We start from the raw sequence: 21,781 nt of genomic DNA on the forward strand, positions 1-21,781 counted from the left end.
TTATTGATTAATAAGTACTTGAATTTCTGAAAGTTTTGTACTGTTAACCAAAATCTGAGCAAGGAGTCTCAAATGTAATTCTTAGCCAGAATTACATGTTAATGAACCATTTAACAGTGTAAATCAAGGAACATCAGTGTAAGGATTTCTTTTAATTTATTTTTTACCTGCTTGAAATATCAGTTAAAGTTTGCCAGCTTGGTTGCAGATGAACGGACGTTGGAAGTTCACCAAACTACTTAATGTGGGATAGGATAATAGACTTCCAGCGCCCTCAAGGCTGTGACCTTGCAGCCATTTTACATAGCACATCCTCCTCCTATAGGGATGAACCTTTCCCTGGCCTGAAAAGTAGCAGCTCTGTTGAAGCTTTGCTTATTGTAACAGGCTTTTGTTTCCAGGTTACATGTCTGTGGAAGACTTAATTCTAATAGAGATATAGATATTACTGGAAACTAATTGTTTTTTCTGTTATACTCTGATTTATCAAAAAAGTAAAACATTTAAACTGTGCTACAGAAATTCAGAAGTTGTCTTGCAATCTTTAAACAATAAATGAATGAGTTGCCCTTAAAAAAAAAAAAAAAGAATTAAGCAGTTAGGCTTTGTGGGCCATATACAGTTTCTGTAACTTCTCCTACCCTTTTATCTTCAACAACCTTTCTAAACGTGAGACATTATTAGCTCACAGTCCCACAGATCCAGGCTGAGAGCCTGATTTGATTTGTGGCCATTATTTGCCGATTCCTGCTCTGCGTCCTTACCGAGGAGGGGGACTATGTTTGAGTAATCACTTCTTTGAATCAACTATTGGTCTTCTGGGGCTTGTCCTTACTCTCCTACAGTCTCTAATCAACATGGCATCCAGAGAGATCTTGTTAAAACATAAGTGCGATCATGTCACTTAAGTCTCTTCAATGGCTCCTTCACAGGAAAAGCAAAGTTCTCAAAGTGCGTCCACAGCCCTAGAAATGTGGGCCTCTGTTTCCTGTCTGACTGTTTCCTTCTCCTCTCCACTTTGCTCCCTCTGTTTTCCACACACTGACATCCTTTCTGCTCCTTGGATACTCCAAGCCCACTCTTGCCTCATTGCCTTTCCATCTGACTGTTCCCTCTGCTTGTACTATTCACTTCCCAGATATGCACCTTGCTCCCTCTCACAACCTTAAGTTCCCTCTTATATTTTATCTTCCCCAGAAAGCCCTCATCGATCACTTAGTTTCAGATCGCAGTCTCCTCCTACCAGCTAACAATCTCCATCTCCCTTCCCTGCTTGCTGTTTCTCTCCAACACTTACCTGATATACTATTCTATCCATTTATTTAATTTTTATTTACATATTTATACTTATGATTTTTTTTTTTTTTTTTTTTTTTTTTTTTTTTGCGGTACGCAGGCCTCTCACTGTTGTGGCTCTCCCATTGTGGAGCACAGGCTCCGGATGCGCAGGCTCAGCGGCCATGGCTCACGGGGCTAGCCGCTCTGCGGCATGTGGGATCTACCTGGACCGGGGCACGAACCCGTGTCCCCTGCATCGGCAGGGGGACGTTCAACCACTGCGCCACCAGGGAAGCCCTATACTTATGATTTTATATTTGCTTATTTACTTTTGTCTCCCCCCTCAGCTCAAGAGAGACTATATTCATCTATGTTAATCACTGCTGTGTTTCCTGAACATGCCTATAAATCATACTGAAGAATGGTGCCTGAAATTTGGTAAGGGATCAATCAATTTTCTTGGCTGGATGAAGAAATGTGTTCATAAATTAATGAACAGATCTTCGGGGCTTCTGACTTGAGGACTAATGGGAAGAGGATGGCAAATGGTTGGGACAGGGTACTGCAAGAAGTAGTATTTGGAGTACTCTGATAGCTATCCTAACAGATAAGATTGTGTTCATTTAAGTAGTTCTAATGAGAGAGCTGGGAACTAGGGACACACAGCATTAAGGTTTCTATAATGCATTCTGTAGAGTTCTTTTTAAGTCTGTACAAATATCATTGAAAATATATGCATACATATACACCTCTGTTACTTTACTTAGCGCTTTACGAGAGCCCCTCAAGGAAGGGGTAGTAGCAACTCTCAGTATCCTTCCTTTATGATGAGCTTATTTATTCAAAGTTACATCATAATTTATTTGTAACTGTGAAACTAGACTTAGTTATTGAATAGACCCTCCCTAGGAACGTATGACATTAATAAAACCAACAAAACTTTGTTCAGTTTCCAATGATAGACACACTACAGACTCAATTATGGGCCATCCAGTTTAATGAAGGGAAGAAGTGATTTAACAAATATAGAGCATAGAGAATATGAAGTTTTATCCTCCATTAATATTAGTAACGGATAGTGTGGGCTCCAATGCCTTCAAGATAGCTTGCGACCATCATCTCTGTGTCATGGGCAGGGGGATGTTCAGCCAGGATGTCTTTCACTGTCACTGAGAAAAATTTCCATAATATATAATGATACCTACTGAAACTGATACGGGGCATTTGGGTAATAAGGAATCCATTAGCATATTTTTCCGGAAGCCTTGACTACAAAATGAAGACAGTAGATTTGGACACTTTCAGCCATGAAGAAGTTGTTTGGATATTCATCTTTATGCCTAAAGAAATAAGCTCATTTCATCTCTGCAGCTTCCCATATACCATTTTCCCACCTCTGTTTTATGTTTGGAAAGACTTTTAGAAATTGAAAGTCAAGTTAAAAAGTGAGTGACAACTTAAATGATATATGGAATATTTTGCTGACTTACAAGAGCATGCAGAATTAAATATGACCCAGTTCAAATGTTTATTTTAACGTGTATGTTGAGGTGGCGTTTTCAAGGTGCCAGAAAATGAGAATTCACCTTCCAGTGTGTGTTACCTGTTCTGTTCATTGCACGGAATCATCTTCATAAAACATAGTGTTTTCTATGTACCTGGTATATATCTCAATTAGTTTGAAGAATTTCTAGGATACCTCCTAATATGTAGTGCTCCAATTCCAACCTTGCCATGTCCTGTACCAGTGACACAGCACACAGGAGTTTTATTTCTCTTTATTTCTCTGGGTTGTTCAGAACCCAATGAAAGAACAATGGAATGGGATCCAAGAGATCAGGGTTCTTGTCCCAGATTTACCATAAAATAATTGTGTCCTCTTGGGAAAATTATAGTCATTCTAGGTCCCTTTTCTTTACTTTGACAGAGCTGCACTAGGTGACCCCAAATAACATAGCACTCTTTCAGTAGTCGCTTAGATGTTATTGGTATTCTGAAACAACTGAAGACAATGACACATGGAGCTGTGCAACATCTCTGTAACTCTGTTGTCTTAGAGTTGCCTCCATTTTACAGATGATAAGATGACTGTGCATAGAAGTAGATGTTTGGAACCAGCGGTTCCAAAGTAAGTGGAGGTAAACCGCAAATTTCCTTCCTTCCTGAAGCTCACTTAGCCAAAACATAGGCTTCTGAATATTAAGCTGTAAAGCATATTATCAGTACATTTTAAAAGAAGCTATTCTTCTAGGATTTCCAATTAATAGCAGGAGGTTTTGAAATTCTTAAAAGATCATCTAATTTTGTGAGATTTACAGTTCTATTTTCCTGTCAAGCAAGTTGTATTAGTGCCAGACAATCATCTGAGCTTCTGGATGCTTCTCTGAACCTCTTGAAGTTTTCTTCTTGCTATCTGAAATTCATGCCAGATAAGCCTTTTTCTAGAGTGTATGTACAGACTTGTGTATTTTTATATAGGAAAGCGATGCAGTGAGTCAAGTCGGGGGTTAAGCCCTCATTCTCAGAGTGGTATTGAGCTCCTGGTGAAATATAATCATCATTTCGTCAGAATCGAAAAGCAGTTATCTCAGGTGTATAATCCCATTAACTATTTATACATTTATATATGATACATGGATTTATTGTACCTACAAGGTGTGTTCTCTTTGGGAAGTACAAAGGTCTTAGAGACGTAAGTTGTTCATTTTTTTGTTTTCCCACAAATACTGTGACCCTTTGAGCAGGAAGGTCTATATTTTACTAACATCTAGAACCAGCAGTTAACACGGTGTCTAAGATGTAGTCAATAAATATGAAATAGGTAAATGAACACATTTTTATGTAAGGGCCAGGACATGGACAAATAGAAATTTTTCATTTTCAGTCACAAAGCAAAAACAGACATAATAATGATACAGACAACAAGTGCTATGGTCATTCAAAGAAGGCATAGAATAGATAGAAGGATCTCCTCTATGGCACAGGGAACTATACTCAATATTTTGTAATAACATCTGTATGGGGCACCTGCTCCACACCAGGCCCTATGACAGGTGCTTACATACTTTCCCTCTCCCCCATCCTATGGGGAAAGTACCTCTGCTATAGATTTAACATTTGCCTCCCCCATTAATAACTTTTTTAAACCTTATTCACATTGCATCAAAGGGATGCTTTGATGCACTGCTGAGGTCTTCTCAGCAAAGCTCACGGGAATTTGGTATATGAGGAACCACAATAGCGATCCATTTCATCGGTGTCAATCTTTCTGGACAGTTTGGGTGGAAAGGACAATTCCTGAAGGTGCAATACCTTCACCGCATGTGCTAGCATTGGGCCTTGCTTGTGTGTGTGTCACCGACTTCAGCCTTGCTGTAGCAATAATAGCTAAGATACTGTAGAGCTGAGAGGCTATTTAAGTATTTATAGATATATACATAAGATAAAAGCACCTAAATTTTTTCTACCTATTGCTTACTTTCCACAGCAGTGTACACACCACACTTTAGGAAACAGTGATGTTGTCCAATTTGTCTTCTCATTTGAAGATGAGAAATGAAGTTCTGGAGACCTTTCATTGCTCAAGGTCATTCGAGTGTTTAAGGGCAGGATGCTGGGGTTCCTGACTTCCAGGGAACCTAACTTTTCTCTGAAATTATACTGCCCCTTAATCTCTTAGCAGTACATAAAACAAATATTGGTGACCTCGTGACATGCCAGCCCTTGGGTGAAATGGAGATCTGTGACTGGCTCTCAAAACTTTTAAGAAATGGGAGTCTAGAAAAAAAAACCCAAAACAGTCATGCAAAGACTCACTGGGCTGGAAGGGGAGCCCGTGGTCGTCTAGCTCAGTGCTGGGCTGAACCCTGGATCATCCAAGGAGGGTCTTGGAGGCCTCTGCAGGCCAAGTAGTCAAGGCATAAGGGGGAATCAGGCAGGTTTGCTTCTGTTTCTTCATGTTATTTTCATGTAAGATAGCACTGAAAACTTCAAAAGTAACACTGGAAATGTGCTGTGCTTGTCCATTTTCATCTTATAGGTAATGACATGAAGGCTCAAAGGGGGATCGTGTTTTTCTAGTTGAAAACAAACAACATTCCTCATCCAGCATTCCTATAGCTTAAAAAAGCAATAGAGGCAAGTGGGTCCATGAACGTGGGTTTTGTGGTCACGCAGATTTGAACTTGCATCCCAGCAGGGCTTGAATGGAGTTTTTCTCTCCAAATTAGGCAAATTGCTTCTCCAAGTCTCATGGGGTGGTCAGTGTTGTTATAGGGGAGTGAGGTGAAAGCATTTTCTTCACCATATCCTGCCCCAGACATGTTATCTGAAAGGAAGGAAAGAAGGAAAAATGGGAGGGATATATGGAGAAAGAGGGAGGAAACTAAGGTGGCAGAGAACATTCCTAAAAGTCCTCCATGTTACTTCTGCTGTGCTTCCACACGCTCCTTGGGACCTCGCTTGCCAACAGAAATGTTGATTAAGCACTCTGGTTCTTATGTACTTTCTGCATTGGGAACACTTATAGTTAGGTTTCAGGGCTCTGAACTCCCCAAACTGGGGAACTTGTCATTAAAAGGTCCTTTTAAAAAGCACAAGTGCCCCAAAGTTTAATGGCATTAGATTTTGGCAATGATTTCTTGAATATGACACCGAAGGCACAGGCAACAAAAGGAAAATAGAGAAATTGGACTTCATGAAAATTTTTAAAACTCTGTGCATCAAGACCCTATCAACAGAGGAAAAGGGCAATCACAGAATGAGAGATGTTTGGAAATCATATATCTGATAAGGGATGAATATCTAGAGTGTACAGAGAACTCCTAAAACTCAACCACAAAGCAAACAACCTGGCTCAAAAATGGGCAAAGGACTTGATTAGACATTTCTGCTAAGAAGATGCATAAATGGCCCATAAACACCTCAAAAGATGCTCAGCATCACTGATCATTAGGAAAATGCAAGTCAAGACTACAGTGAGACACCACCTTACACACATTAGGGTGGCTACTGTGAAAACAAAAAATAACAAGGGTTGATGAGGATGTAGGAAATTGGAACCCTGTGCACTACTGGTGAGAATGTAAAATGGTAGCCATTGTGCAAAATATCATGGTGGTTCCTCAAAATTAAAAGTAGGATTACCATATGGTCCAGTTCCACTTCTGGGTATATACCCAACATAACTGAAAGCAGGTTTTCCAAGATACTTTGTATACCTATGTTCATAGCAGCATTGTTCACAATAACTAAAATGTGGAAGCAACCCAACTGCCCACTGACAGATGAATAGATAAGCAAAACGGGGTGTATACACAACAGAATATTATTCAGCCTTAAAGAGGAAGTTCTGACACAGGCTACAACATGGATGAATCTTGAGGACATGATGCTAACCTACCAGTCACAGAAAGACAAATGCTCTCGATTCCACTTGTATGAGGCACCTAGAGTGGTCAAGTTCATACGGACAGAAAGTCGAATGGTGAGTGCCAGGGGCTGGGGGTCGCGGTTGCTGGAGGGCAGAGAGTTCCAGTTTTTCCAGAAGACAAGAGTTCTGGAGATTGGCTGCCACACAACGTGAATGTCCTGAACGTTTCTAAACTCTACACTCATAAGTGATACGATGATACAATTTTATGTGCGTTTCACTACAAATAAAAAACAAACATGGACTTTCCTGGTGGCGCAGTGGTTAAGAATCCGCCTGCCAATGCTGGGGACACGGGTTCGAGCCCTGGTCCAGGAAGATCCCACATGGGGCGGAACAACTAAGCCCGTGCACCACAACTACTGAGCCTGCACTCTAGAGCCTGCGAGCCACAGCTGCTGAAGCCCGTGTGCCACAACTACTGAAGTGCATGCACCTAGAGCCCGTGCTCCGCAACGAGAGAAGCCACCACAGTAAGAAGCCCGTGCACCGCAACGAGGAGTAGCCTCTGCTCGCCGCAACTAGAGAAAGCCCACGCACAGCAACGAAGACCCAACGCAGCCAAAAATAAATAAATTAATTTAAAAATTAATTTAAAAAACTATTAAAAAAATAAAACACCAAACACAAGTGGCCCTCGGAGACACAGTAAATATTTTTGTCGTTCACAGTTTAGAGCTGCCTCATTGTCAGGGTGCTAGTCTTCAGTCAACTAGCTGAGAACTGGTACAGAGGGGATGGGAACTTCCATGAAAGAGCTTCTGAAGCTAAGTAGCCTGGTCCATTTCCTAATTTCTTCAACGAATATCTGAGTGGTTGCTGGAGCCAGGCACTGTACTTGGTCCTCGAGATAGACAGCTGTGAAAAAATTATACAGAGATCCTTGCAATCTGGGAGTGAGAGGTGGGGTAGGGAAGGACCCGCAAATAAAAGCATGGAAGTTTTTAGCATGTTACCAGATGATGTAGGTTACGGGAACAATAAAGCATCAAAGGGAAAGAGGGCTACCCTAATTAGAAGGGGACATGTGGACTGACCGGAGAGAGCAGCCCCTGTAGATACGGAGAGAAAGAACATTCTAGGCAGAGAGAATAGTAAGTGCAGGAGGCTATGGGGAGGGAGCTGCTAGGAACAGCCAGGGACAGGGACAGTCTCTGGAAGGGCTTGAGGGAAGGGGAGGGACGGTGTGTGTGTGTGTGTGTGTGTGTGTCTGTGTGTGTGTGTGTGTGTGTGTGTCAGAGAGAGAGAGAGACAGAGAGAAACAGAGACAGACACAGAGAGAGAGGGATGGGGAGGGAAGAGAGGGAGAAGACTGCTTTTGTTCGAATCCAGATGGGAGCCTCTGAAGGGTTTTGAGCTCCGAGCAACACTATCTGACTTGGGACTTACCAGGATCACCGTGACCGCTGTACCTAGAACGGATTGAATGGGAGGGGGCAAAGCAGAAAAACGCATTTGAAAGGGGTGCACAGAATGGGAGAGCAGGGCTGGTGGGACCTGAGGGGAGAGGTTTTCTGTCTCTTGCAGGGTGCCGGCTAGGGTTTAGTCTGGGTGTGGCCGCCCCGCTCCCCGTCTGCAGCACTCTGCCCTCCTCACCTCCTGTAAACGGAGGCTAAGTACATCCTTGAGGCTCTCCCAGAGAGTTGATGGCCTGCCTGGGACAGTCCTGAGTCACAGCCCCTTGGCTGTCGCCAGCTCCAGGGATGCTCCTGTCCTGAGCATTAACCTCCCTCAGGGGGAGTCCTCATTCTCCAGGGAGGAAATGGGTATCTCACTGCTGCAGGCTCTTAACTCCTGTAAAGCTGCAGGACAAATGACTTCCCTGAACATGCTTCATGCAGGGAGGAGTGGGTAATCTCAGAGAAGGGAATAAAACTTCTCAAAACTCCGAACCAGGGGATTGCAGAGAAGCTCGCTGTCTTCTCTCTTGGGTGCGTGTGTGTGAATCGGGGAAGGAGAGGGCGGGCACCGAGTTGGGTCTCGGTTCGCCCCCTCGGACCATTCTTCCAGGGCAAGTTTTTCTTAGCGTCACTCGATTTCCTGAAGTGGGAGAATGAATACCCAGTGTAGAAAAGGGGGAAGAAAAGCGTGTTAGTTAACATGACATATGGTCATCTGATGACTTGTCCATTATGTATTTAAGGAAGCGGAGATTCTGAAGACCTTCACCTACTCAAGGAGAGGAAATTGCCTCTGTCTACACCAGGACCTCTTACTTTTGCCACTGGTGACATTTTGTGTCCGATAATTCTTTGCTGTGGGCTGTCTTGGGCATTGTGGGATACTCCTACAGTATCCCTGGCCTCTGCCCAGCGGATGCCAGCAGTCCTTCCCCAGCTGTGACAGCAGAAATGGCTCCTGAACTTGTCAATTGTCCGGGGGGCAGGGAGCTGGGGGGAGGGGGGCAGAGTTGCTCTGGGTTGAGAGCCCCTGACCCAGGCTCAGCAGGCACATGGGTGAAGTCAGGACTGTGTATGTCATGTCCTCTCTGGGTAACAATAATCGATGGAGTTAAAACTAATAGTGGCTTCTGCTTGGTCACTGGGACAGCAGAGAATTCACTGTTCTGCCTTGAGAGAACAATTTTCCTGTGTTTTAACTAATAAGGCCCTTGTGATGGCTGGATTCTGGGCACCCCAACTAATAAGCGTGCCTATAAGGCAAAGAAACCAAAACCAACGTCCTCCCTGATTGCCAGGGAGGGGGCATGTTTTCTTTCCCCTCCCTCTCCTGGATCCATGCAGTAATTAGCCAAAGTAAAATGAATATTAGCTCATGCTTAATTGCCTTTACAGTGTACTCACCAGCACTGATGCAGTAGTGCTAAACTATTTTTTAAAATAAATTTTTAAAAATTTATTTATTTTTGCCTGCCTTAGGTCTTTCTTGCTGTGCGCGGGCTTTCTCTAGTTGCGGTGAGCGGGGGCTACTCTTCGTTGCAGTTCGCGGGCTTCTCATTGGGTGGCTTCTCTTGTTGCAGAGCACGGGCTTTAGGCGCGTGGGCTTCAGTAGTTGTGGCACTTGGGCTCAGTAGTTGTAGCTCGCGGGCTCTAGAGTGCAGCCTCCGTAGTTGTGGCGCACGGACTTAGTTGCTCCGCGGCATGTGGGATCTTCCCGGACCAGGGTTCGAACCCATGTCTCCTGCACTGGCAGGTGGATTCTTAACCACTGCGTCACCAGGGGAGTCCCTAAACCAATTATTTTTTTAACTTTATGGCTTTAAATAATCCTTGGCTCTGAAATTCCCTGTACCCCTCAGCTAGGTAACCACAGGCCTCTCTGCCCTAAATCCTTTTCTTATACTTTTGTAGCTTTTTAAGCAAGGCCCCTCTTTAGGAAGACATAATCCCTTCTCTGTAGAAAACATGAAAGACCTGAACAAAACAAGATTTCTCCATGGAGAATTCAGCTAGTCCTGTGCTTAGCTCCGAACAAGGAAATCCATCTCTCTACCAAGCATGCCATCACCCGGACTAATGCCTGACTTGAATAACAAGCAAATTGTTGTGCTTTCAATTGTACCCTGCTTGGTCACAAAGCACGTGTGAGAGAGGAATGTGCCCAGCTTCTCCAGGAGAAACAGGTCAGGCCTCTAATCCTCCTTTTTTGTCACCTTCCCCTCCCCCTTTCCAATCCTTTCTCTTCCCAGCAGAGCAGAGGGGAAAAAAAGAGACAGCTGAATTATGTTTAAAATGGAAGAGTCTAAAAGAAGAAAAACGGTGGTCAGTACTGACTTGGGAGAGGATGCATTATCTATCCACAGCCTCTGCAGTGTGGGCCATTTGAGGACAATCAGTGTTCTCACCGGCTTGCTGGAGGGCGATATCTGCGAGCCTAAACCAGGCTTTCTCAGCCTCAGCACGACTGCTGGGTGGGGTTGGATGCTTCTTTGCTGTGGGCCTGTCCTGTGATGGAAGGACTTTTAGCCTCCCCTAAGCTGTGACCATCCAAAGTGTCCCAAGACACTTGCAAATGTCTCCTGGGTGCAAAATTGCCCCTGGTGGAGAACCACGGCCCCAAGCCCTTCCATATTGGGATGTACTTGCTCTCTCTCTCAATCTCTCCCCCCCCCCCCCACATACACAAAACCCAAGAAAATCATGGTTCCTGTGTTAAAACTGGGGAGATCAACGTGCTCTTCATGTAGGTAGAATGAGCGGAAAGGAAAAAGACACTGACTTGTGTGTAGTCAGGGGACAGAGTGGGAACCCTCTCAACGCCAAGACTGAAAAGAGTCTTAGGATGTGGGTGTGTTTCTGGCTCCCTCTGGGAAGTGGCAATGCCCCTGGTTGAACAAGCCAACTTTCTAACGCCTCTACCCTGTGCACGTTGGAATCGGGCTTGCTGTGGGCGAGATGAGGAGTGATGGCGAGGCTGCAGAGAGGAAGGCGTCTGTGAAGGTGCTGACTGTCTCCTCCCACACTACTTGGGACAGGGGAGAACTACCCAGCTTCGGAGAGATACCCATTGCTCAGACAATGAGGATCCTGTCTTGGACCTAAACATCGGGATGAAAGAGGGCTACTGACAAGACAGACGTTGTGCAAGCATGGGGTTGCACTTTCATTACAGACATTGAGGCAAACATTTCACTCCTGGTGATATAAGACCTCCCCTATTTTTAGGAACTTACAAGAAGCATTACTGCTTGTTCTTACCGGCCAGAAGGAAAGGCGGGAGAACGAGCACACTGCAGTGAGCCCCCATCTCCACTAGATGGCGGTGTACATCTTCCTCAGAAGCCAGGCGGGCAGCGCTCTGGGCAGCTCGTTGGCCTAAGCAAGACAAGGGCCACTTTTCTTTCCGGAGACAGGCGTCTCCTCTCATTGTCGGCACAAACAGCCCCAAACAATTGCACTGACCACACAGCTCTAAGCCACGTTCCAGGGCACTGCCATCTGTTCAGGAGTGAATGCTGGGAAAATGAACCACGCTTCTAATTTGCTTGATTGGGGAGAAAATAAGATCTCAAGTGACAGTGGGTGTAATTTATTTTTCCAACAAGTATAGGGGCAAAGCCATTTCATCCACCCCCCCACAACTGCTACCATAAATGAAAGCAATCACCTAATTAGTCCTGAATTACTAACTGGCAGGGTAAAAATCTGCTGGAAGTCAAGCTGAAGTGGGGAGTCTGGAGAAAGGAATGTGATTTCTGCAGGGGAGGAAGGGAGGGGTAGGGCGGGGTGGGAGGGGTAGGGCGGGGTGGGAGGGGCGGGAGGGGAGGGGAAGGCCTGAAGCCCATTGTGAGGCCCTGCGCCCCTGTGGTCTGGGGGCCGTGCTGGCTCTGACCCTGGGAGAAAAAGAGGCTCAGTGATGTCTTCAGGCCGTTCATTTTGTGCAGGAGAATGACTTCATAAAGTGAAGGAAAAAGAACCTGTTGGAGAAAACCTATCCGAGAGTTTCTTTGAAAATGCTACAGATGGAGATGAACTGGCTTGGGAAGGAGAGCACAGCCCTGTGGCGCCTGGCCACCCCGCTGCTGGTGGACCCCCCAGGAAGGTTCTGTCACGGAAACGACAGGCAGATCTGAAACCAAGTTGGGCTTTACGTCATTAAGAAATCCCCCAAAGGAATGGAATAAAGGCCTCCTTTCACACTTTGGGTTTTGCATGTGTCCTGAGGAAGCGCCTCTTCCCCAGCTGAGACAGCGCGCTGTCCCCCGCGACCCAGTGAGCGGCCCTCGTCCTGCGGGGGAAAGCAAAACAGCAGCGGGGGTGGGGTGCGCGCCCAGAGCTGCCCCTCTCGCAATTGATTTGTTCAGGGATGACTTCTTGCGTTCTAGTTAGATGTGACTTTAATCGAAGTGCTTTCCTAAGGCGATTTATCACAACTGTGAACCGTCAGTTTGCACAGCTGCTGCTCTTTTAGGGAAACGCACAGGCTCGGGAGGCGGAGGGGCCGGCGCGTGGCTCCCCTCTTTCCCACGGACCGGCCCGCGTGCCCCTCGCCCACCAGAAATATGTGCGCCGCGTCCTCAGAGGCCGCCGCTTCTGTGCTCGGGCTCCTCTGCTGTTTCTGGCTGCTGAACAGCCATCTCCTCTCTCCTGGGAGGGGCAGCTGGTTTCCTTTTGGGGCGCTCCCCTTCCTCCCCGTCTCAGCTCCTGCAGCGGAGACGAGGCTGCCCCTCTCTCCCTGCACGCTGTGGGCTGGGTGTGCAACCCGGCTCGGGCCACAGTTCCCACGCCCCACCCCAACCCCCCCCCCCACCCCCCCCCCCCCCCCCCCCCCCCCCCGTCCTCGCCGACCCAGCTCGGCGCCCACCACAGCCGGCAAAGCCCACACGGGGCGCTCAGTTAAAGCTGAACCTTAGGTGAAAACCACGACTTTTTAGGGTGTCTTCAACATTGCATGCAACATACTTCTACTAAAAAAATTACTGTTTATCTGAAGTTCAGGCTTTAACGAGGCGGGCATCCTGTATTTTGTCTGCAGCCTTCTTGGTTCTAAAGAAAATGTTTGTCCAGAGCAGATCAAATTGGAATCAGCCTAGGACTTTTAACTGGAGCTTTGGGGAAAAAATACTTAAAAGGTATCTGTTGGGACTGCTAGGCTGGTAGGATTCATGCTTGCAACCGCTGGGAGCCAGCTTTGCTATCATGTGGGGAGAGCTGCTTGAACTAGAAGCCAACACCACAGAGAGCAGACCTGTTTCATTTGAACACGTGGATCCAGCTGTTCTTGAAGCTGGCCCGGTGGGTGGTAGAGGTCAGGGTGCTGATGGCCAGGAGGGATAATAATTTCCTACCCCTCAAATCTGGGAAGTGAAAACAGCAGGGCTGAATGTGCCCACGGGGCATGGCTTCTGTTCAACTGGAAGAGTGGTGAATGGCTATTGGGTGACCAAAACAGTCGGTCTACTATATTCTTACTTTGTTTGCTAATTGTTTTGCTGCATGTAAACTCTTTGTTGCATTAGCTCTTGTTCGTGACATCATGTCTGGAGACGGGGTCTGATAGACTTCCATGTGGAATTGGAGACTTAAATTTCAAATCTGCCTCTGCCTGGTTGAGTGGCTTTAGGGTCCTCGTAACCTCTACAAAGTTGAGTTTCTGGGTCTGAAACCTAAGGACAGAGGTTATCGTAATCCATTTGGACTGCTATAACAAAATACCAGAGCCTGGGTAGCTTATGAACAACAGAAATTTATTTCTCATAGTTCTGGAGGTTGGAAGTCTAAGATCAGGGTGCAAGCAGATTCACGGTCCGGTGAGTCTCCTCTTCCTGGGTCACAGTTGGCGTGTTTTCTCTGTAACCTCCCATGGCAGAAAGGTTGAGGGACCCCTGCGGGGTCTCTTTTATGAGGGCAATAATTTCGTTCATGAGGGCTCTACCCTCATGACCTTATCACCTCCCAAATGCCACACCTCCTGATACCATCACTTTGGGGGTTAGGATTTCAACATATGAATTTTGGGGGAGGCAAATGTTAAATCTATAGCAGAGGTACTTTCCCCATAGGATGGGGGAGAGGGAAAGTATGTAAGCACCTGTCATAGGGCCTGGTGTGGAGCAGGTGCCCCATACAGATGTTATTACAAAATATTGAGTATAGTTCCCTGTGCCATAGAGGAGATCCTTCTATCTATTCTATGCCTTCTTTGAATGACCGTAGCACTTGTTGTCTGTATCATTTTTATGTCTGTTGTTGCTTTGTGACTGAAAATGAAAAATTTCTATTTGTCCATGTCCTGGCCCTTACATAAAAATGTGTTCATTTATCTATTTCATATTTATTGACTACATCTTAGACACCGTGTTAACTGCTGGTTCTAGATGTTAGTAAAATATAGACCTTCCTGCTCAAAGGGTCACAGTATTTGTGGGAAAACAAAAAAATGAACAACCTATGTCTCTAAGAGCTTTGTACTTCCCAAAGAGAACACACCTCGTAGGTACAATGAATACATGTATCATACGTAAATGTATAAATAGTTAGTGGGATTATACACCTGAGATAACTGCTTTTCGATTCTGAGGAAATGATGATTATATTTCACCAGGAGCTCAATACCACTCTGAGAATGAGGGCTTAACCCCCGACTTGACTCACTGCATCGCTTTCCTATATAAAAATACCCAAGTCTATACATACGCTCTAGAAAAAGGCTTATCTGGCATGAATTTCAGATAGCAAGAAGAAAACTTCAAGAGGTTCAAAGAAGCATCCAGAAGCTCAGATGATTGTCTGGCACTAATACAACTTGCTTGACAGGAAAATAGAGCTGTAAATCTCACAAAATCAGATGATCTTTTAAGAATTTCAAAACCTCCTGCTATTAATTGAAAATCCTAGAAGAATAGCTTCTTTTAAAATGTACTGATAATATGCTTTACAGCTTAATATTCAGAAGCCTATGTTTTGGCTAAGTGAGCTTCAGGAAGGAAGGAAATTTGTGGTTTACCTCCACTTACTTTGGAACCGCTGGTTCCAGACATCTACTTCTATGCACAGTCATCTTATCATCTGTAAAATGGAGGCAACTCTAAGACAACAGAGTTACAGAGATGTTGCACAGCTCCATGTGTCATTGACTTCATTTGTTTCAGAATACCAATAACATCTAAGCTACTACTGAAAGAGTGCTATGTTATTTGGGGTCACCTAGTGCAGCTCTGTCAAAGTAAAGAAAAGGGAACTAGAATGACTATAATTTTCCCAAGAGGACACAATTATTTTATGGTAAATCTGGGACAAGAACCCTGATCTCTTGGATCCCATTCCATTGTTCTTTCATTGGGTTCTGAACAACCCAGAGAAATAAAGAGAAATAAAACTCCTGTGTACTGTGTCACTGGTACAGGACATGGCAAGATTGGAATTGGAGCACTACATATTAAGAGGTATCTGAGAAATTCTTCAAACTAATTGAGATATATGCCAGGTACATAGAAAACAGTATGTTTTATGAAGATGATTCTGTGCAATGAACAGAACTGGTAACACACACTGGAAGGTGAATTCTCATTTTCTGGCACCTTGAAAACGCCACCTCAACATACACGTTAAAATAAACATTTGAACTGGGTCATATTTAATTCTGCATGCTCTTGTAAGTCAGCAAAATATTCCATATATCATTTAAGTTGTCACTCACTTTTTAACTTGACTTTCAATTTCTAAAAGTCTTTCCAAACATAAAACAGAGGTGGGAAAATGGTATATGGGAAGCTGCAGAGATGAAATAAGCTTATTTCATTAGGCATAAGGATGAATATCCAAACAACTTCTTCATGGCTGGAAGTGTCCAAATCTACTGTCTTCATTTTGTAGTCAAGGCTTCCGGGAAAATATGCTAATGGATTCCTTATTACCCAAATGCCCCATATCAGTTCCAGTAGGTATCATTATATATTATGGAAATTTTTCTCAGTGACAGTGAAAGACATCCTGGCTGAACATCCCCCTGCCCATGACACAGAGATGATGGTCGCAAGCTATCTTGAAGGCATTGGAGCCCACACTATCCGTTACTAATATTAATGGAGGATAAAACTTCATATTCTCTATGCTCTATATTTGTTAAATCACTTCTTCCCTTCATTAAACTGGATGGCCCATAATTGAGTCTGTAGTGTGTCTATCATTGGAAACTGAACAAAGTTTTGTTGGTTTTATTAATGTCATACGTTCCTAGGGAGGGTCTATTCAATAACTAAGTCTAGTTTCACAGTTACAAATAAATTATGATGTAACTTTGAATAAATTAAGCTCATCATAAAGGAAGGATACTGAGAGTTGCTACTACCCCTTCCTTGAGGGGCTCTCGTAAAGCGCTAAGTAAAGTAACAGAGGTGTATATGTATGCATATATTTTCAATGATATTTGTACAGACTTAAAAAGAACTCTACAGAATGCATTATAGAAACCTTAATGCTGTGTGTCCCTAGTTCCCAGCTCTCTCATTAGAACTACTTAAATGAACACAATCTTATCTGTTAGGATAGCTATCAGAGTACTCCAAATACTACTTCTTGCAGTACCCTGTCCCAACCATTTGCCATCCTCTTCCCATTAGTCCTCAAGTCAGAAGCCCCGAAGATCTGTTCATTAATTTATGAACACATTTCTTCATCCAGCCAAGAAAATTGATTGATCCCTTACCAAATTTCAGGCACCATTCTTCAGTATGATTTATAGGCATGTTCAGGAAACACAGCAGTGATTAACACAGATGAATATAGTCTCTCTTGAGCTGAGTGGGGAGACAAAAGTAAATAAGCAAATATAAAATTATAAGTATAGGGCTTCCCTCGTGGCGCAGTGGTTGAAAGTCCCCCTGCCGGTTCAGGGGACAGGGGTTCGTGCCCCGGTCCGGGAAGATGCCACATGCGGAGGAGCGGCTGGGCCCGTGAGCCATGGCCACTGAGCCTGCGCGTCTGGAGCCTGGGCTCTGCGTCGGGAGAGGCCACAACAGTGAGAGGCCCGCGTACCGCCAAGAAAAAAAAAAAGCTATGAAAACAAAACCTATGGATGGAGACCTACATGAAAGATGGAAGAGTATAATAATGGCCAGAGTACATTACTGTGGCAGAAGCAGCAGCCCTTAAGGAGGACAACTTTATAAATTACAAATTGGATTTAAATAGACAGGGAATTGAAAGTGGAGACGTTATTTTCTGCAGAAGATGATGGACAGGGGAGAATAAAGAAAATAAAACTGAGATTGTTAACAAAATACAACGTTAAGCATATAAGTTAGGACTGAGTCCTTAACTTTCATTTTTATTAATGAGTGGGTGAGTATAGATTACTGACTACACAGAACCAAGCCTGGGAACACATTTGATATTTATGATCTTTGTGCCTAAAACTAGATTCTCCTGCAATTTAATATGACACTAGGACAATGACTGGCCAAGTTTTAGATTAATCACTCTTACACAAAGATTTTTCATTCATATAATCTCAAACAAAACTGCGTCACCAATTAAGTTCCAGATCCTATGCACTCTGGCTGAAGATATAAATATCTTGCAAGCCCAGCGTCACTTTCCTCTTTCTCTGGTAACAAATCACACTTTCTATTATGACAATGACCCCAGTTATTGGCCCAGAAATAAACACTTGACTCAGGAAGAGCCAATTAAAGCCCTCCTTTAGAGTTGATCGAGAGCTTGAAGGTTAGAGTATTTCAATCTTATGAAATTTTTGTAAAACAAAATTATTTCAAAATCTACTAATTATTCTTTACGTTCTAGAAACTGCATTCTGTGACTAAGAGGACAATTTATTTGCCGTCGGTTCTGCTCTGCCCACTTTATGTTTCTGTTATTGTGAGATAAAGGCAGTGGGGAATGGCAAACCAATTCTGATTCATTCAACACATGAGTGCTTCTTAGGTACAAAACACCATTCTGAACATTGTCCGAGGTAAAAAGATAAATAATACCTAGCCCCTTACCCTCAAGGATCTTCCAGCTTAGCAAGGGAAATAAAACATGCACACAGATGACTGCAACAAAAAGAAGATAATGATTGCTGCCAGACGTTTGGGGAGAATGAGTAGAGCAAAGAGAGAACACAGAATAAGGCAACATTCAACAGTCAGCCAAGAACTATTTGTTGAGCAGTTGCAAGCTGTGACCTGCAAATGGAAGAGGAGAACATAGATCTTCCCATGGGCAGGTGAAAAATCAAGTGTTCTCACTTGTAGCACAGCTCTTCAAATATATGTTTTGGCACCAAGTGCCTACTAAGTAGCCTTAAATTAAAACTAAATAAGGATACAGTCTCTATCAAATATAGCCTCAGGTACTGCTGCCTACATACTAGGATCACAGTATTTGTGTCCCAAGGATGCCTTTCTAGTGCTTTGCTTCTTTCCCCCTTTGCAAACTAGCTAATGCTGCCTTACCAGGATATCTATTTCACTTGTTCCAGCCTTTTTGATCCAATGTATTGAATAGCAGAATAGGTGAGTTACAAGAGGATATTTTGACTTCAAACAACAGAAATAAAATACCATATAATTGAAAAAAAGAGGCAATCTTTCAGGCACATGTGGATCCAGGAGTTCACATGTTCTAACCAGGTCCCTTTCTCTCTTCCCCACCCCTTCTTCTCTCTGCCTTTTCTCCTCTCTGGTAGTTCTCATTATGGGATCCAAATATTTCCCTGTTTATGTGGGAGCTTCTGGCACAGCTGCGGGCTTTTACGCTCGCAGCTCCAGGGCTGGCTGGAAGGGGCGGGCGCATCACAGCATAAGTTTGCACAAGGTGTGCACTTATATAGCAGGGCATCACATCTATGAGTGATTGATGATCACATTGTATACAGGGGTAGCTTCGCATAGTTTTTACATCACTTTTCTTGACGATGGCAGTAAAATGGGATGTTTTTACAAAATCAAATAGTGTAACATTGTCCAAAAGATATACATAAAGCATTTAGAGGAAGGAGGCCCCTTTTTCTTTTAACTCCGGCACGGATTGTCTATTGGACAGTGGTAACCCTATGTCATCAACCTCGTTACTCCAGCAGAAGTCCAGGGATTAGCCCTGCATAACTCCTGTTAGCCTCTATTCCCTTCCTTGAACACTGTAGCCAGAAGGTTTTTTTCCTCCTCAAACCTTAAGTATTGAAACCTGGAGGAGGGGCATGTCTGAAAAGAAAATGATGGACTGGACTCTCCCTAGAAGGAAGATAAATGGGTGGTCAACAAGAAAAAACATAAAATCCTCTGTACCAGGAAATGTTTGAAGTGTTGTTTGGGTATCAAAAAACGGGTGCCCTACACATAAAGCAACAAAGGATATTGGTCTAAAAAGAACACCATGGCCAAAGGTGCATGGCCTATTTCAACAGAGGATTTGAAAGTTAAAAGTTAACCTGTAAAACATTCAATTCAATGTCATCATTTTACAGATGGGCAAAGTAAAACGCAGGCACAGGAACAGAAGTGCCAACGTCATACAGGTGGTTGGTGGAAGAGACAACCAACTTCCCAACTTCTGACTTTTTAGGGGGGTGTGTGTGTGTTGTTTTGTTTATGTGCAAGGACATTTTTCTTTAGTACATTAGCATTACAACAGAAAGTATAGTCTTGTTTTGGTTTTCTCTGCGCCCTCAATTCTGTATAAGACAGTTTCGCTGCCCTCCAACAGAAAGGCTCAGCAAGAGTAGAGACCACCATAAGCAGTACACGTGGGCACCAAGGGCAGATACATTGCCCTTCCTTGTGTAGGAACTAGGGCCACTTGTTGCTTTAATGGGTCAAGTTTGGGTTGGACCTGCAGGAGGGGACACCTTTGAAAAACAGCTTCCTAACTGCACTACAACCTGCTCTGGCATCCTGATTCCACTCCCCAAACCCCCCAAATCTTCAGCCAGAAAAAAAAAAAAAGAAGAATGGATCACTGGATCGATGGGGAGATTTCTGTCTGCTCCTCTTACTGCCACCTCTTTCTTGCTATTTCCTGCCCGAGGAAACCTGACATCAGCCCCAAAGCATCTCTGGAAATGGGTAGGAGGGAGCCTTACACCTGTCAGCGCCAGAGAAGAAAGGGCGCTCTGCAGAGTTCTCAGTTGTTCCATCTCTTGCGATGAAAGGAAGAAAAGGAGCGAATCCGCCAGATTTACTGGAGACCAGGGTTACTTCATCCGGCTCCGGCCACAGTAACCCCTGAAGACCAAAGATGCATTTCCATTCCCAGCATTTCTTGCTGGCGTCTTTCCCTACAGGCTAGCCCAGTGCCTGGCCCCGGAGAAGTCTCCGCGTAAAGGTTCTTTAGGTCATAAATCAGCCTCCTGTGTGTATGTGTGTTTTTCTTAGGAAAAACTGGCACAGACGAATTAGCAGTACATACTGGGGTCTCCCTACTACCCTTCAGGCTTGGCGGCATCACCTTCGACTACCTCGCATTCTCCCGGCGCTGACAGTCCCGGCTCCGGACCTCAGGGTTGGAAGCAGTCAGTCCCAGCTAGAACCGCCCTGTCCGGGGCTGATGCCACCCTGTGCCTAGAATGTGCGTGTGGGTGCAGGCGGGCGAGCGAGCGGCTTCTACAGTGAGATCGAAGCAGGAGCTCAGCCTTCGCCTGCGACCTGCAATCCCCAGATTCCCTGGGGACCTCGAAACTCCCAATCGGAGGTACTCCCCCCCCCCACAGCCGCCCACCCATTCCCTCCCCCCTTACCTCAGCACGCAGCCCCTCCCTGCGTGATGATGCAAAACCGTGGGGAGGGTGGGCGCTGGGAAGGGTGGGGAGAGCCTGAGAGCGAGCGAGGGTGGGAGGGAGTGGGCGGAGGAGGAGAGGGAGCAGAACGCGCATTTAAAGCGATAGCCATCGTCGCTCTCTCCCCAGTGCTGGGCTGTTGGAGAGCTCGAGCTGCAAGCCACCGAGCGCGAGCTCGAGCGCGGCGCGCTGGTCGGGGAACCCAAGAGCGCACGGCGCCCCGAGCTGGCAGGCGCCGCGGGACCCCCCACCCTCGCCGCCTGCCCTTCCCCGGGCGCCCCTACCCTCCTCGCCCGCAGGAGACTCTGGGCTTCCCCGGAGGAGCTCACCCCAAGGGGCCAGGACTCCGGCGAGCCCGCCACCGTCCCCTCGAGTGCCGCCGCCACCACCGCAGCCGCGGGAGCATTATGGTCCAGCTGGGGAAGCTGCTCCGCGCCCTGACTTTGATGAAGTTTCCCTGCTGCGTGCTGGAGGTGCTTCTGTGCGCGCTGGCGGCGGCGGCGCGCGGCCAGGAGATGTACGCCCCGCACTCCATTCGGATCGAAGGGGACGTCACCCTCGGGGGGCTGTTCCCGGTGCACGCGAAGGGTCCCAGCGGAGTGCCCTGCGGCGACATCAGGAGGGAGAACGGGATCCACAGGCTGGAAGCGATGCTCTACGCCCTGGACCAGATCAACAGCGATCCCAACCTGCTGCCCAACGTGACGCTGGGAGCGCGGATCCTGGACACTTGTTCCAGGGACACTTATGCGCTCGAACAGTCGCTCACTTTCGTCCAGGCGCTCATCCAGAAGGACACCTCCGAAGTGCGCTGCACCAACGGCGAGCCTCCGGTTTTCGTCAAGCCCGAGAAAGTAGTTGGAGTGATTGGGGCTTCGGCGAGTTCGGTCTCCG

At 45.5% G+C, this 21,781-nt stretch overlaps 1 protein-coding gene across 1 annotated transcript; it reads left to right on the top strand.

Moving 5' to 3' along the window:
- Positions 1–20,062: 20,062 nt before the first annotated feature.
- LOC125963832 (metabotropic glutamate receptor 7-like) lies at positions 20,063–21,780 on the top strand (the record flags this gene model as incomplete). Its single annotated transcript, XM_049707390.1, has 2 exons — positions 20,063–20,177; positions 21,017–21,780. Coding segments are annotated over exons 1-2 (879 nt in total), but the record flags the coding sequence as incomplete, so codon positions are not given.
- Between the last annotated feature and the right edge of the window lies 1 nt (position 21,781).

This window comes from Orcinus orca, chromosome 3, assembly GCF_937001465.1.
Source record: "Orcinus orca chromosome 3, mOrcOrc1.1, whole genome shotgun sequence".
NCBI lineage: Eukaryota > Metazoa > Chordata > Mammalia > Artiodactyla > Delphinidae > Orcinus > Orcinus orca.